General features: G+C 40.3%; 3 protein-coding genes across 3 annotated transcripts; 2 read left to right on the top strand and 1 right to left on the bottom strand.

Annotated features, from left to right (window-relative positions):
* The first annotated feature begins 3,533 nt into the window (after positions 1-3,533).
* morn4 (MORN repeat containing 4) lies at positions 3,534-9,631 on the top strand. The gene is made up of 5 exons (XM_063491745.1): positions 3,534-3,731; positions 4,684-4,757; positions 6,947-7,061; positions 7,151-7,260; positions 7,335-9,631. The coding sequence occupies exons 1-5, from the start codon at positions 3,559-3,561 to the stop codon at positions 7,481-7,483; spliced, it is 621 nt and encodes a 206-aa protein (XP_063347815.1). The 5' UTR covers positions 3,534-3,558; the 3' UTR covers positions 7,484-9,631.
* A 1,371-nt stretch (positions 9,632-11,002) lies between these two features.
* Positions 11,003-13,592, bottom strand: ankrd2 (ankyrin repeat domain 2 (stretch responsive muscle)). Its single transcript, XM_063492211.1, has 8 exons — positions 13,527-13,592; positions 12,916-13,062; positions 12,715-12,822; positions 12,531-12,629; positions 12,283-12,381; positions 12,068-12,166; positions 11,875-11,973; positions 11,003-11,199 (listed from the first exon to the last, which is right to left on the bottom strand). Exons 1-8 carry the CDS (start codon positions 13,590-13,592, stop codon positions 11,074-11,076), a joined length of 843 nt encoding a protein of 280 aa, XP_063348281.1. The 3' UTR covers positions 11,003-11,073.
* A 1,311-nt stretch (positions 13,593-14,903) lies between these two features.
* st3gal7 (ST3 beta-galactoside alpha-2,3-sialyltransferase 7) lies at positions 14,904-17,300 on the top strand. The gene is made up of 8 exons (XM_063491813.1): positions 14,904-14,982; positions 15,209-15,374; positions 15,486-15,612; positions 15,701-16,038; positions 16,146-16,332; positions 16,472-16,612; positions 16,811-16,963; positions 17,053-17,300. The coding sequence occupies exons 2-8, from the start codon at positions 15,226-15,228 to the stop codon at positions 17,137-17,139; spliced, it is 1,182 nt and encodes a 393-aa protein (XP_063347883.1). The 5' UTR covers positions 14,904-14,982; positions 15,209-15,225; the 3' UTR covers positions 17,140-17,300.
* The last annotated feature ends 61 nt before the right edge of the window (positions 17,301-17,361 follow it).

The raw sequence follows: 17,361 nt of genomic DNA, 5'->3' as shown, positions 1-17,361 counted from the left end.
TTAAATGCTGCTATTTTTATTTTTTATTTTTTTATTTGGCGCTTAAAGCTCAGTAACTTTACTAGAATCATGAATTACTTACAAGGCAAAAGGGTGTCCGGTTTAGTAAGCAAGAATGTAAGTAATTGACAAAAAGTTAAATTGACATTGAAGCCAACCACCTTTATCAGTTTTTGAAGGTTTTCTTCTCTCCACCAGAATCTAACTTAGCTATATTAGAGAAAAATAGCTTCATGGCAATAGTTCATGATTAGCTACAAAATTTCTTATATTGATCATTCTAAAAGAATGAATCCTAATGACAGCTGTCAGGTTACAAATAAAGAGCATTGCCAGGTGAAATAGTGTAGCATTTTTCATTTTTTTCATTTTTCATTTAATACCATCTTTGACTGGAGTACAGAGCGCTTATAGGGATCATTTTGTGAGGAAGAAGAGTTAATTTATATGAACATGCTCAGAGTCTGAAGCAGAAAGTCTGGGTTTACAAAGAAAGTTGAGAACCATCATTGTGATAGCCCTTATATCTGACTAACGTTCATGATTTTGTCAAGCCAGCTAATGCAAAGAAAGCCAAAGTGTGTATAACTGCCTTTACAGTACATCCCTGAGGTCTTACAGTTAGGTAAATACAAGTTTAACTTGAACAAGAACACATGGCATTTTAAACTATAGCATTATTTATGTAAGCCAAAATGAAATTTGGCTTACATAAATAAGGTATTACATAAACAGGTATTCTTGGTATGTTTTCTGTGTTCTTGTAGTAGTTCCAGATCTAGCAGCAGATTACAATCAGGTATAAAAACATTTATGCATTTTTTTTGCAACCCCTTATTGAATACAATTTGCTTTGGAATTACAGCTGGGCTTTGTTGGTAATGTTAGTAGGATACAGCTGTACATACAGTGGGATGCAAAAGTTTGGGCAACCTTGTTAATAGTCATTATTTTCCTGTATAAATCATTGGTTGTTACAATAAAAAATGTCAGTTAAATATGTCATATAGGAGACACACACAGCGATATTTGAGATGTGAAATGAAGTTTATTGGATTTACAGAAAATGTGCAATAATTGTTTAAACAAAATCAGGCAGGTGCATAAATTTGGGCACTGTGGTCATTTTATTGATTCCAAAACCTTTAGAACTAATTATTGGAACTCAAATTGGCTTGGTAAGCTCAGTGACCCCTGACCTACATACACAGGTGAATCCAGTAATGAGAAAGAGTAATTAAGAGGGTCAATTGTAAGTTTCCCTCCTCTTTTAATTTACTCTGAAGAGTAGCAACATGGGGGTCTCAAAACAACTCTCAAATGACCTAAAGACAAAGATTGTTCACCATCATGGTTTAGGGGAAGGATACAGAAAGCTGTCTCAGAGATTTAAGCTGTCTGTTTCCACAGTTAGGAACATATTGAGAAAATGGAAGACCACAGGCTCAGTTCAAGTTAAGGCTCGAAGTGGCAGACCAAGAAAAATCTCGGATAGACGAAAGCGACGAATGGTGGGGAACAGTCAGAGTCAACCCACAGACCAGCACCAAAGACCTACAACATCATCTTGCAGCAGATGGAGTCACTGTGCATCGTTCAACCATTCGGCGCACTTTACACAAGGAGATGCTGTATGCGAGAGTGATGTAGAGGAAGCCTTTTCTCCGCCCACAGCACAAACAGAGCAGCTTGAGGTATGCTAAAGCACATTTGGACAAGCCAGCTTCTTTCTGGAATAAGGTGCTGTGGACTGATAAAACTAAAATTGAGTTATTTGGGCATAACAAGGGGCGTTATGCATGGAGGAAAAAGAACACAGCATTCCAAGAAAAACACCTGCTACCTACAGTAAAATATGGTGGTGGTTCCATCATGCTGTGGGGCTGTATGGCCAGTGCAGGGACTGGGAATCTTGTCAAAGTTGAGGGACACATGGATTCCACTCAGTATCAGCAGATTCTGGAGACCAATGTCCAGCAATCAGTGACAAAGCTGAAGCTGTGCAGGGGCTGGATCTTTCAACAAGATAACAACCCGAAACACTGCTCAAAATCCACTAAGGCATTCATGCAGAGGAACAAGTACAACGTTCTGGAATGGCCATCTCAATCCCCAGACCTGAATATTATTTAAATCTATGGTGTGAGTTAAATGGAATGGTCCAAAATACCTTCAACCACAATCCAGACTCTCATTGGAACCTACAGGAAGCATTTAGAGGCTGTAATTTCTGCAAAAGGTGGATCTACTAAATATTGATTTCATTTCTTTTTTTGTGGTGCCCAAATTTATGCACCTCCCTGATTTTGAATAAACTTCATTTCACTTCTCAAATATCACTGTGAGTGTCTCCTATATGATATATTTAACTGACTTTTTTTTTTATTGTAACAACCAATGATTTATACAGGAAAATGATGACTATTAACAAGGTTGCCCAAACCTTTGCATCCCACTGTATAAAACACGTTTCCCTAGAGGATCTATATGACACTGAATGCTATGCTATGCTATGCTATTGCTTGTTAACACAGATGTCTAATGAGCCAATCACATGGAAGCAACTCAATGCATTTAAGTATGTAGACATGGTCAAGATGACCTCCTGTAGTTCAAACTGATCAGTGGTGAAGAAAAGTGATTTACTACCCTTAATACCAGTTAAACATTATTTAAACACCACAGCCCACCTCTGTATTGCTCATGACCATGTCCACTTCTTTATGACTACAGTGTACTAGTCTTTTGACTGTTGCTTCCAGCAGGATAGTTCACCATGTCACAAAGCTCAAATAATCGCAAACTGGTTCCTTGACAATGAGTCAAGGCACTGAGCACAAATGGCTTCTACAGGCACCAGCTCTCAATCCAGTAGAGCGCCCCTGGGATGGCAGATTCACTGCCATAGACTGCCAGATTCATCATAGATGAGCAACCAACAATTCTGCAGTAACTATGTGAGGTTATCATGTCAATATGATCCCAGGTCTCCAGCACCTTGTTAAATTACGTGCCATGAAGAATTGTTGTGAAGTCAGTTGTGAAGACAAAATGGAGTGCAGCCCAGTAGTATTAAGGCATATTAAATAAAGTGACTAGGTTATTATTAAGAAAACCTCTGGAATATACATCAGTACCATGAGCTAGGACAGGGAGTTTGACCATCTAACTAAAATAAAATCCCGACATCTTAATCAGATTTTAAAAAATAGTAAGAATTAGTAGTATTAGTAGTAATAGCATGTTTGGTCCTATATAAAACACAGCATTGGCCGACAATAATGACAAAAATAATTAAACAGCTTCAGAAAAATGCCCAGCATCATTCTATGATAAATATGTCTGCCACTGTCTGTAACCTGCAGCACACTATGCCAACGGCGTTGTAATGCTACGTTCACGTGCTGCCGGAATTATTAAAACTTAGCGGAAGGGTGGCCACCAACAGAAAGTCGACAACAACAAAACATTTGATAGCAACCAAATAGGGTTTAAAAAATAAAACATGGGAATTTCGCACCTTATAAATTCAACGTGCAAACAAATGAATCCAAAAGAATGACGATTTTTGCATTTTTTCCAAAGCGTGTCTGGCACAACTGCTTCAATCAAGCTTACGAGGAGGACCTGAATGCGACAAACGTCTCTCAGCCGGTGTTTTCATATTTTTACGCCCCTCCGCTCTTGCACGGTGGTTTCCATGCTTCAGAGACGACAAACGTAGTCTGCAGGTAAATTATAGCGTTAACGGGTGTGCAGCCTTTCCCCCCTTGTAGATGAGATATAGGTTACATCAGATCTACCTAGGCTTTGTCATTAAAAGCGACAGCCTTTTCAGCAACATGTTATGTAAGTGAAAACTGCACTGCTCAGAACATATTGGCAACCTAAGTTGGATATTTCCAACAACGTTTCAGTGTTGGTGTGATCAATTATTTATTCGTTTGACATCACGGATGAAATTACACCTCACTCTCATTGTACATTGTACACATTATCATTTATTTCTTTTAAAGAAAGAGCGTCATTAACCATTAAATAGCAATCATCTTTGGTGTATGTCTGCATCCATGCTACAGTAACGCTTCCAGGGTCTGAACCTTTGTAAAAGGCGTTCCTCACAACTGGGCATATCCCAGCGTCACCACTACAAGCATGCACTGTATTATAATCAGAGTTGTGCTTTTGCAGCTATGGGATCAGATGTGACTTGCCTTTGTCTTTTTATAAAGCCTTTTTGATTATTAGCCTTCATATAGTGCATCAAATAGCTCCCCTCCCCCGTGAGCTATTTAATTATAGGAAGCGTATGAAGTTAAAATAATCCCCTACTATTTAAAGAAATTGGAAAGCTTTCTAAGGCTTTAAGGTCTAGAGGTTGTAATAGAAGCTAGATAATGCATTTATTTGTCTTTCTTTACTAAATATGACTGATTAAAGAAAAAGATCATCATAGTAAGTTTATCCTTTAAGACTATTAGAAGCGTTCTGCTTTCATCACGTCTGCTTTATGACTGAGGTCTCCAACCCTACAGTATATGTGTGTACCAAAGAGGCAATTACTTTCCCATTCCATAGACAGAGGGACTAATAATCCCAAAAGGAATTTCTACTCATGAGTATATGTGTGTGCGTTTTTAACTCAGTCACAGAGTGACTCAGAGTGTGTTTGTGTGCTGACAGGAAAACCATGACTCTGACCAGAGGATCTTTCACCTATGCTAGTGGGGAAGAGTACCACGGCGAGTGGAAAGAAGGCAAGACAATCCCACTTTTCAGTTTTAAAGAAAGCTTACAGGATGTCCAAACATGTTTATGTTAATACAAGGGAGACAGGCTGTCACTTGTAGCTATGGTAGTGTGTTTAGAATATGTCTCCAAGGTGTTGTTGCTTTAGCTATCAGCTTAGAGAAAGGTGAGATATCAGCACAATTGAAAAGTCTGTTGAGTCCTTGTTCTGTGAAGTCTGGATGAGGTATTCTTGGATTCAGGTTACAGCCCGCAAAAATTGAACACATAACAACATTCCCCAAAGGAACAGGTCCATGGTATTATAGTGGTATTAGTTTGTACAATAATCTGTAAATTTCTTGAGCCACTCCTCATTTTTTTGTTTTGCTTCTAAAAGCCAGACTATTTTGTAATTTCTTAAAGTAATCTTGAGCAATAGCTTTCCAGACTTTCTAAAAGCCATTTAAGGTTTTTCTGCTGCTTTTTCACTAATTTTTAGTCCAGCTCTGGTAACTGACCATTTTCAGAGGAATGGTTTTTTTCTTTTTTTTTATTAAGCCACAGAACAGGTGAAAAAAAACCATTTTAAATTGTATCATTAGGCACTTTATTACTAGCAGCCTGTTACAAAAACACAATTTCTTCCCATTTCTTTAGTTGAATCTACAAAAAATACCAAAGATATCCTTTTTTTAATCCACCATGCAGTACCATCTAGAAAGCATCTGATTGGCAAGGGCTTTATTTTTTTAGCATGACAATGATCACAAGCACACTGGAAGTGCAGTAAAAGCATACCTGGATAGAAGAACACACAATGAAGCACTATTACTTGTGGATTTGCCACCCCAGAGCTTGTACCTCAACATTATTAAAGCAATGTGGGATAATTTTGACAGAGAACAGAACAAAAGGTAGCCGACCCGGCAACCCCCAAATAAGAACTTTGAAAGGCCTGGAGAGATATTGCTCTCTTAGGAAAGAAAGCTTGTCTAAGAGAGTTCAGGTTGTGTTGGGCACAGCAAATACTAACTTTCAAGCTTTTTAGACCTGTATATTTCCTTGCATGTTTCCAGATATTTCAATAACTTTTAAATAATTTTAGTAAATTATAAAGCATCAGCTAAAGCAGCATCCATTAGATAAGGTAATAAGTAAGCTGCCTCACTGGACTTGATGTTCACCCATCTGTGCTGGATGTTTAACTTCAGAGTACACATAACAGGGAGCTTTGTAAGTGATTTGTATTTACATAAATAATGTTATTACAGGGAAATAGCAGGAAAGTACCAAAGGCAGGGTTATCATGAAGCTGTGGGGAAAACATCTTTGTCCAAATTTTCACCTGTCTAAAATATCACAGGATGCTTGCTCTGTTTTAAATCTCTCTAACACACATACAGTGATGCTACATATAGTGACATGCAAGCTCAAGCTATTAAGTCAAATCCCAATTAGCAAGCACTGGTAACCCAAGACAAGCAGCGACTGAGTTGCTAGCTCTGGCTTTGTCTGGATTAGACTTTGGACCTGTTTTGGAAATCTTAGTGTCCTCTGTCAGCTGCTTCTGAGAAACTACGCCAATATGCTAGGAATAAGACAATCCCAGAGTAATTTTCTCTTGTCATTTGGTTTGTTATGATTTTCAGCTGCTTTTACATAAAAACAACACAACTTAACCTATTGTATTCAACAAATTTTGCTCTACCTGCATTTTTAGTGTGGCTTTTGTGGATTAAACCAGTTGTAGGTGTGTGCCCTCTGATGTGATTATAAGCTTCAGTAGTGGATCACAGGCTTCTAGGAGGGGAGTGCAAGTACATTCCTTGACTGTTTTCACAATCTGGATCCCAAAGTAGAAATCCCTGCTAAAAATCTGCTGGATTAGACTGCTGTAATTCTGAGTGCACAGGAGGCAGATGGGACAGTAGTAAACCTTTCTCTGAGCAAGGGTGGAGGGGTATTTAAATCCAGGCACGTACTAACTCATGTGACATGAGAAGTACCTCTACGGTAAAAGTGAATTTAAATCCCTCGGCCACACTGTAAGTTCAAACGGTAGGCTCGGTTTTCCATCAGTATGTTACAATTTGTTATGTAGGAATAAACCACAACAGACCTGGTGGTTGATTTTAATTAGATTCCTCACAAGTGAATGGTATCTTCTGTTTGAAGTTACTGCCATTGCTCACTTTGATGTTGTGGAACTTTCCAGGTCGGAGACATGGTGATGGCCAGCTCAAGTTTCAGGATGGAACCTGTTACAGCGGTCAGTTTGAGAATGGACTCTTCCACGGTTCTGGTGTACTGCTTTTTACAGATGGATCCAGGTGTGTGAACAAAAAGAGTGGAAACAACAAGAGAATAAATTTTGTACTTGATTAAAAAATAAACTCATGCTTTACTTTCACCATTTCAGATACGAAGGCGAATTTGCACACGGAAAATTTCATGGCACGGGTGTCTTCAGTCGATATGACGGCATGAAGTTTGAAGGGGAATTCAAAGACGGGCGTGTTGAAGGCTATGGTAAGTCTGTCCATCAGGATGTCAGTATTCTCTCTCTGTGATAGCGTCTTAGCGTCCTCTGTCTGTCCCTCCAGGGCTACTGACTTTCCCAGATGGAACTCATGGTGTTCCACGAAATGAAGGCTTGTTTCAAAACCACAAGCTGCTGAAGAGAGAAAAGTGTCCAGGAGTGGTGCATCGTGCACAGGCTTCAGCCTCCAATGCTCACAGCTTGGCGCTTTGACAACCCTGAAGGACACAATCACACTCAAGGTTCCAACACCATCCGAAAGGGCGTCAGGGATTGTACTTGAATATGTTTCCCCAGCTCTTCTCTCAATGTCTTCATCTCTTCTTTTACCATGACTTTTTTTCTTGTTATGCATGATCCTTGCTCTGCTTCAACAGAGGCTTGGAATCCACATGCAAATTGACCAAATAATGACTTTCTGGAAGACTGACATGAAATATGAAGACCATAAAGCACACCTTTAACTTCAAGTTATGAATACAGTGAATGCTGCTGTTCCGGTGTTCTGAACATCGTCTTTTTGTCTTTCCTACAGAATACTTAGCCTTCTTTTATCAAACCATGAAAATTGAGACATCTGGTTCTTTAAAGAGTTTGTAAATTAATTCTATAGGTGGAATTAATTCACCTTAAAAAGGTGCAAGCTATTACAAGAAAGTGAAACCTAAATTTACCTTTTGAATTTTTAACTAGTGGTGCCACTAGCAGTGCTTTTATAAGTGGGTCCGCTTTTGTTCTTCACATTCACATGCACAAGGACGTGCTTGCATGTGCAAGAGCATGGCAGCAACATGATTCACATTCATGACAGCATGCCCACAAAGCCAGTCACAAAGACCGAGGGCTAAAACACAGATCTAAACAATGCACCATTTCAAAAAATTTTTAATTGGCTTTGTAAAGGTGTTATGAGAAAGGAAAAGCATTCAACATGTTTGACGGGTGGAAAAAGACACACACAGCGCGCTGACGAAACGAGGTGAATGTAAATGATTCTGAGAACACTCCAATGGCCGCCTTTAAGAGTCCCTCAACTGAAAATCCTGCTGCTAACTTTACAAAAAAAGGGATCAATTTTTCCACTTTCCCCCTTTTGAAAATCAGTATTCACATTTGCCTTAAAGACATTTTTGTGCAAGAGTGTAGTTCAAGGTTGTCTGATTTTAAAAAAAACAAAAGACGCACAACGCCCTCTCTTTCCCTTCTTGACTCCATTGCTCCGAGACATATTGCTAACCTGGTGCTGAGGTTTTAGCTCTCATCAGTTGCAAGTCCTGTCTCCCATCAACGCATCACATTTTCAGTGGAAATCACAACTAAATGCACTCAATTATGGACCTAAATCTTAAACAAGGCAGCAAATTGAATGATTTATAAATCAGATATATATTTCACTTTGTAATGTGTGTAGTCCTTTTGTGATATGTATAGCTAGTCATCGTCTGTGACTGTGTTTGGTTTGACCTCTGGAATGAATTATTGGTCAGGTGGAAAATTGTACTACTGCGTTATTTAAAACAGTGTAGTTAAAGAACGTGTTAAGAATTTATTATTAACCTTTATAGCTGATCACAGCTGACCTGTGATTTCTGATTATTTCCGTGTACTTGAACAGTTAATAGGCCTTAAAAAGCATTTGTTGAGATGGTTTGTCTAGGGTTGCCTACACAGCGCTTCAACCAAAGACAGACAGAAGATACAGCTATTGAACTCCAGAACAGTCAAGTGTCATGTTTTCCTGAATAATAAAGAGCAATCAGTACGAACAAATTGCAGATTAAACAGGGAATTGAAATCAGATTCTGCTTTAAATATGTCTGATGTTTCGAGCATGGTTTAACACATTTCCAGTTATCGAGTGTAGAGAAAATCAGTTCACAGTCTTGCATTGTTGCTTTGAACACCCCTTTGGTATGGCAGCACGGTGGATAGTACAATCACAAAGACAGCAGTACAGTGAATGCATTAGTACCACTTTATAAAACACACTTTAAGGGTTGAACTGTGTGAAAACAGTGTAATATGCTGCAGATCTCGTAGAGGGTTTTCTTTTTCTTTTCCATTAGACACAACACTTCCTCAAGCCTTCTTTGCTTCCACACTTCTGCCTGAGTGAAACTGGATACACTCGAATCACACATCCTTTTCCAAATGGAAACAAATGGTGCTTTAAAAGTGTGCCTGCCCAGATTTTCACTTGCCTGGAAAACATCATTTCGGTTCTTAGGTTTTGTTCAGTAACGATTTAATGTTGCTTTGAGTGCTCTCAGAGAAAACTGTTGCACAATATCCTGTAACGTTCCTGGAATAAGTCTCACAGAGGTGGCAACCAGTGGATGTGTTTAATAAAGATCTTTTTGCTGAAAGCGAAACGTGTTTTTCATTGAGTGTCACAGTATTTGAATTGAACAAAGAAACAGGAAATGCTTTAGTTTTTATTTCATAGCTTCTCAGGGATTCTAACGTAAAGGGTAAATTATGGGAGAGATGTTTGCATTTCACTCACAAACAGGTTCCACTGGATTTTGGTTCCACCATAGCAACAACACAGAGGGAAAATCTCCAGCTTCCCCACCCCCCTCTTTCTCGCGGTACATCATTCCAGCCCTAACTCGCAACAAAGCAGCATGCAACTCACAAAGAGCTGAGAACATTAAACCTCAAAAAGTAAAAGAATCACTTTTCTAAAACTGTCATTTGATATACACAGATTAGCAAAAGCCGTGCTAAGATTAGGTCGACAAAATAAAACTATAACACTTACACACGGTGTGAATAACCTTCTATTGGTTGTGGTATGTTTTCCCCAGTGTCCCTGACAGTTACACAGCATTGCTTTTAACAGGAAATGTGTCTGTGTGTGATAGTTTATCTGATGCACTGCCTACAATAAGCACAGTGATACATGAAAAAACAACATTTTACACCAGCACTGTGAGAAATACAGCAGTACCACAATATTTGTTTAGGAAGCTGTGCTGGCTATTTTCAGAATATGCTACTGTACTTAAAAGACTACAGTATAAGCAGAGCAGCAAATTGTTTCCCCAGCGTGAATGACAAATGTCCCTCAGGAACATTTGAGCCTCTGATGATAGAAGGAAAATATGTTGCTGAGCTCCTGCTGAATCTCTGACTTTAGCGGGAGGCATACCCATCATCTCTGCTGTTGTCAGCTGGCGTCTCAAACACAGGGCTAATGCGTTCTCTGGCCTGGCCCACTGGCTCAATAAAAAAAGGACCTCTAATGTATATTCAAAAACAACTTTTACACAGTCCCTATCTCTGTCAGCTTTATTTAACTTTCAAAGGCATCCCAAATCAGATGTGAAATATTCAGAGTGTTCGTAACAATATTAAGCACTTTTAAACCTCGTTTCAAAATCCCGAGGCTGGCTTTGTTTTTTTCACTTGTGAGTTGTTTTCTTACTGTTTTAAATAAGCAGATACTTTTCAATATTAATGTTAATTCCCAACTGATATTTTCAGACTGATTTAGAGGTTTTACAGTAACGTCCTGGAAACGCAGATGCAAATATCATTTACACAGCATTACATAGAAGTACAGAATATATTTATATAGAGAGAACCTGAGGCAGATGCTCATAGAAAGTGATATAGAAAGAATATACAATATGAGTTAAGGGTGGATCATCAACCAGGTGGATTTTAGCTCACTGAGAGCCTCAACAATCCCAGGATATCTGCTGGCTTTTAGTTAAATGTGGCAGAACTGTAACCACTCAGTTGCAATGTAAACTGAGGTGATCCTTGCACAGATGCACAGCTTTGTGCTGCACTGTTCACTCCTCCCCTGAGTTGTTAGAAGGCGACAGTACTCCCACCTTCCTTAGTTTCTCAAGCCTCTGCAGGGTCTCCACGATGTCAAACTGCCATTGTTTTACCTGCTGCACTGCTGTCAGTCCTTCCTGTAATCACACTGTCACTTTGTTACCACTGAGGTAGCATGCAGAGTGTTGAGATGTGAGCAAAAACCATGTTAGCTTTTAATATGCAGGCAGTAAATATGCTTTAAAATAGTGGCAATATAGTGTAATAACAAATATAATGCTTAGATTTAAAAATCCTAGTGGTTTGTGTGTGTAAGGCGGTGGAGGCCTGGTCCCTTTAGTTTGCAAATTAGCAAAAGTTAAAGAGATGAATAGGTGTGACACTGGCATGAAACTGAACGTGACACTTGTGATTATGTCATATGCACCACAGTGTTAATATCTTAGCGTGAAGACAGGAAACTGCAAGCACTGTTCAAAGAAAACAGAAGCACATCTGAAGATCACACCTTACATCTTGCTCATTTAAAAAAACAACCCAACCAAAAAAAACAAAAAACAATGCACCAGTCTGACAGTTTATGAGATGGTGCTGAACTACATTTCTTGACTTGGATCAAAACTGCCTTTCGTATGAATCAAAAAGCAAACTGTCATCATTGTCTTACTTTATTATGAGATAACCAAACTACCTGTGTATTTGCACATATGGAAATCAAAACCGTCCTGTGAACCAGGTTCTTTACATTTTCACACCCATGCTAACCTGCACACTAATGAGAATTAAAGATGAAAAAAAAAAAAAAAACTCACATGATTTTTTATTTTTGTGTCAGCTCCTGCAACTATGAGCAGCTTCACTATCTTGTATCTGTTGAGACGCACTGCATCGTGCAGGGCTGTGTCACCTTCCTAAAACCAGGTTTTAAAAAAAGCATTTTTGTTAATGACTTAAATAAACTGTAGAGGTCATGAAGCACAGAAGTGGAGTGGAGTTGCCACCTACCCTGTCCCTGGAGTTGATTAAGGCCCCACAAGACAGCAGGTATTCCACAATAGAGGTGTGGCCTGTTCTCGTGGCAACATGCAGAGGTGTGCTATGCAACTGCAGTACAGACAATGATATAATCTGAGATTGTGGGAATGTGTGCAAACTCATGTTCAATTAGAGGCTGACTGTGGTCTGGTGCAAATGCAGAGCCCACTAAAATTCACATTTACCTTATCTCTAACATTAAGATCAGCCCCGTGGCTCTTCAGGACTTCGACAACCGTCAGGTTTCCCCCTCTGCAGGCCCAGTGTATGGCCCCAGAGCCCAGCTGAAACACAGTAGGAGTCCCCCCCCCATCCCATCCCATTAGTAGTGCAGGCATCAGGTCACTAGAACCAGGAGCTTTAGTTTGAGAAGATAATCTCACTCAATCCCATCATCATCTTTACAAACCTACAGCGTGCACACACGTCTTACTTGATCTTTGGAGTTGATATCAGCTCCTTTTCCTAAAAGCATTTGGACAACTGGAGCATGTCCTTCCAGGCAGGCGCGGTGGAGTGCTGTCCTCTTCAGCTGGCAAATGTAAATATATTATTAGCTGAAATTTTGGCATGCTATATTTTATTCATGTTTTACTGTGATGCAGGGAGAGCCCTACCTCATCGTGGGCATTTGGGTTCCCACCATCTGCCAGATACCTGTCTATGATATCCAGTTTGCACTCACTGGCTGCGTTCATGAATTCTGCAGTATCCACAGGCTCTATCTGTCCACACAGACACACAGAGGAGCAGGAGAGGCAGAGGTTCACTTTATACATCTCTTACATGAAGACACAGCTTCTGAAAATCATTCTCACCACTTGCATTTCCACAGACAGCCTGGGCATGAATGTTTTTTTGGTCTTCTTGTTTCTTTTGCCCAGCTCTGAGTTATCCTGTTCTGCACTCAGGTCCAAACTCTCGCTGCACAGGTCCGATGAGATTCTCCCCGTTCTCTCATCTGCCTGCAAGATGACGGGAACAATAACAAACACAGTTTGAAAACCTAGATCAGCGAGGGAATGTTGGCTTTGGAAGCAGCGGTGCCAAGCAAGCTATGGGGTGTTGAGAGCCGGGAATGACAGTGTTAATGTCAAAACAAATTCACAGCATAGTGCAAACCAGGCTTGACCATAGCAATAGAAACATTTCAGATAAAATGCCTCTCATGTGTTGTTCATAGTCACATTTTTGTATTAGTTATCAGATTTAATGTCAAACAAGCACTACACCTGCAACACTTACTCATATGTTTTTAATTTTTCTCATTAAGAACTTTTTGGAATTTTGATATTGTGTTAACAACAGAAAAATACATTATATTGTCTGTGCTGGCAGAGAGAGAGAGGAGGTGTCAAAAGATTATCATTTTAGGAGTCAACAGGAGAATGACTGCAAAAGCCACAGCAGGAATAAAGCTTTTACCTACCTGGGTTTTCTCTTCTTGTCCTGTCTCATGGTCCATCACACCGGCCCACTGTGCAACCTTTTCCATCCCTGGGGTAAAATATGCAAAAATACAATAATAATATAGTAATATTGAACAACTAAATGTTCAATAATCTAAAATATAATAGAATAAAACTGTCAGATCATACAACTTATAGAGAAGTGCTGTTGGGCACAGTGGCTTGATGGCTTCAGTGACTTCAGTGACTTCATGGTGGGACATTGTGTTACTCCAACAAACAGGTGTGTGTGTACTTTGCCGTGTACTTGCCAGTCCTACATTCTCGCTCACTCTCTTCCTCTGTCATGCCCACACACACACAAACACACAACCCCCCAAAACACACACACACACAATTGTCTTCATATCCTAGTGAGGACATCTAGTTGACATAATGCTTTCCCTAGTCGCTTACCCTAACCCTTACCATCAAAAATGAATGCCTAAACCTAACCATAACCTAATTGTAATGTGACACTAAAACCACATTTTGAGTCTCAAAAATGCCTTCAAGCTTGTGGGGACGGGTATTTTGTCCCCACAGCTATAGTAGAATTCCAATTTTTGGTCCTCACAAAGATATCTAAACATGCTACACACACACACACACACACACACACACACACACACACACACACACACACACACACACACAGAAAAACACTTTAGACCCTTTAGGCATGTCCTACACAGAGGGTATATTCACTGCATAAGCTCCTGGGTTTACTCCCTCCTGTAGCTGCCACAGTATGCCCTTCTCTTTTACTTCAATATTCCTCTCATAAACATGCTGGTTTGAGGGATTATGCTATTTATAAAGGTTTGATCACTGTCAAGTGATATGTCGATTGGTCACTCAGTCTGTTATTTTGTTTGGTTAATTTTGATAAACTGCATCCAGAATTGCAGGTAGGACCAGTGTGCACTGGGGGAGGGTCTTTAGTTGTTTTTACCTGAGAGAGTCAGGCAGCGGAAAGATAAATCAGCAAAGGGCATGGATTTTGTAAATCAACTGCCTTTGTCTGCATACAGTACATGACACAGGGCTGTTTGATAACGGGTTGTGTAGCAGCTGCACAAACACTTCTCCTTTTTAGTGCTTAAAATCTTTTAGGTGTACTTCAGTGTTGTATTTACCATGTCTGACACTTTCCCCCTTTCACATAATGTCTTTGTGCAGATTTTAATTGTATAGACACACACACTCACTTGGTCCCACTCAGTCAGAAATGTTTGCAAATGAGTGACATGTTAATGTTTAACCAGTGACTCTGAAGGAAGTGACAGAGTTCAGAGAGATAGGAAGCAGCAGCAGCCATTTTAGCAGAACATAACAATAGATGTTGTTATGTTCTTCTCCTTCTCCTCTCCTCTCACCCATGGAGCTCAGGCAAGGACACAGTTAACAATCAGCTTGTCTTTTATCATCCTGGCTGTGAGTACTGTTGCTTATATTGCTCAAATTGATGTTGATCTTGGCTCTTTACTGTGTAAAAACCATTTTAAAAGAGTGTACGCTCACAATTTTCAGTTAAATTTACTCTAATGTCTATAATTACAGAGGTTTGTATCTTCCATAGAAAGAGTTTAGTTCGTGACGTTGCTGTTATAAAGTGGAGATTATGTTCACTGCCGTGAGTTCAGCACTGTGTGTGTTTCAGGTGAAAGTACGAGCGCCATGGTAACGCTAAATCACTTGAGTGTAGCAGACCTGGACGACAGCTCTCAGCAGCTGCCTGAGGCTGCAGAAGCGGCAACCCCAAGACCAAGACTTCACAGGAAGAAAGTGGTCCCAAAGACTGACTCCAGAGATGTTTTTCTCAACAGGTGATGCACATCTGTAGTACTGCATTTCCTTTGTGGGCCTGTTATCTGTGCTATTTATAACTAACACTATATTTTGTTGCATTTAAAAAAAACAAACAATCTGCTGTAAAGAGAGGAGAACCTTTTCTTTAGCCTGATGCTGCTGATCGGATGTTATTTGGCTATTCTGATTCCTGCTTATCTCCCCTCGGACAAAGTGGCATCTATCAGAGATGACTATCAACAACCCAAAGATATGGTACAGATGCATCTTTGTACATCTTGGCAAGCATTTGAGATGGTTTCTTTCCCTTTCTTTCAGCTTAAATGTTTTTCCCTCTGTTCAGGCCGTACTAAATCGGTCAGCTTCTCTGCTGGCAGGACCTTGTCTGCCTCGCTGGTGTCTAAACCACCTCAAGCACCTGTCTTGTCCTGTTGGCCTCCAAGACATCCCCGTGTTTGTACAGCAGGAGAGGCGTGAGCCATGGAGTCTGTCTCCTCCTCTTGGGTTTCAGGGCATCGAACAGCATCTCGCTGTAGCGCTCGCCTCTCTGCCTCAACCTGGCCTGCCTCCATCATTGAAGAGAGAAGGCAGCTGCACGCGATGCGTGGTGGTGGGTAGTGGAGGGATTCTTCATGGGAGCCATCTTGGATCACATATAGATCAGTATGACATCATTATCAGGTATGCATTCCTGTGTCAAGTGGACACCAGCGGAAAGACAGACTATGGCGCCTATTTTTAAACCGTTGTGATGGTCGTCATCTCACAGGCTCCATCTGTGTTACCAGACTGAATAATGCTCCGGTGCACGGCTTTGAGAGAGATGTTGGTTCGAGGACAACCATCCGCCTCACATACCCAGAGGGAGCACCTCACTCCTCAAATGAGTACAGAAAGACTAGCATATTTGCTGTGGTGGTCTTTAAGAGCCTAGATTTAGACTGGCTTACTTCTGTCATCACCAAACAACCTCTGGTAAGGCCACATCACAAGATCCTCCACTGCACACGGAAAGGGCATATTACACACACAAGCATCACAGAAAGTCATGTAGCAATGGCACTATACCATACATATACACCCTATATCTCCTTTTATTTTTATTTTTCAATAGAGCTTCTGGTCTAAAATGTGGTTCTGGAAGGAAGTTGTGGATCATATCCCCCTGACACCAGAGAGCTTCAAGATCGTCCACCCAGAGATTATTCACAAGACGGGCCAAGTTATAGAGAAATATGAACTGAACCAGAGAAATGTGAGTTTCTATGTATAAATGAATAATCTGTGGACATTAATAATTGGGCAAATAACAAAATTACTTTCACTTAAAATCATAAACTCACAACCGCTAGGAGGGCTTTTGCTATTATGCTGAGTAATTCTAAAGAAACGGGACTGAACTCTTATGTTGCAAACTACGTCACAGGTCGTTTTTTTTTTTTTCCTCCCCAAGAACATATTGCCAACAATTGGTGCCACTGGAGTGGTGATGGCTTTGCAGATGTGCGACCAGGTAAGCCTGGCTGGGTTTGGGTATGACATGCAGCACCCCGAGGCTAGGCTTCATTATTATGAGGCCATACGCATGGACACAATGAAGTCTCAAGTAAGTTTAGCTTAATGACCAAAGCAGCGGCAAGGAGGCGTCTGAGCTTCATGCTTCGACTCATTTTTTTCCCCTATCATTATATCCAGGTGGTGCATGATGTAACTGCTGAAAAACTCTTCTTGAAGGACCTGGTGGCTGCAGGAGTAGTGACTGACCTAACGGGAGGGGTATGAGTCAAAGATTGGTGATATACAGAACTGAAGAACCCTACACACTGCAGACTGACTTCTAAAATGCTCACAGCATCATGTGGTTAACTGATTGCTGAGCACATTTAACTCCAACTGACGGTAGAGGCTAATTTTTCTCATTACAATTCAATGAACATGTTAAATCACTGGATCCTGTTCTGTAATTCTGATAGGAGAAGCTAAATTGTGCTACCACACAGAAAC

The sequence above is a fragment of the Pelmatolapia mariae genome, linkage group LG13 (genome assembly GCF_036321145.2).
Source record: "Pelmatolapia mariae isolate MD_Pm_ZW linkage group LG13, Pm_UMD_F_2, whole genome shotgun sequence".
NCBI lineage: Eukaryota > Metazoa > Chordata > Actinopteri > Cichliformes > Cichlidae > Pelmatolapia > Pelmatolapia mariae.
Note: the sequence above shows the minus strand (reverse complement) of the source record. Positions and strands in the feature narration are given on the sequence as shown.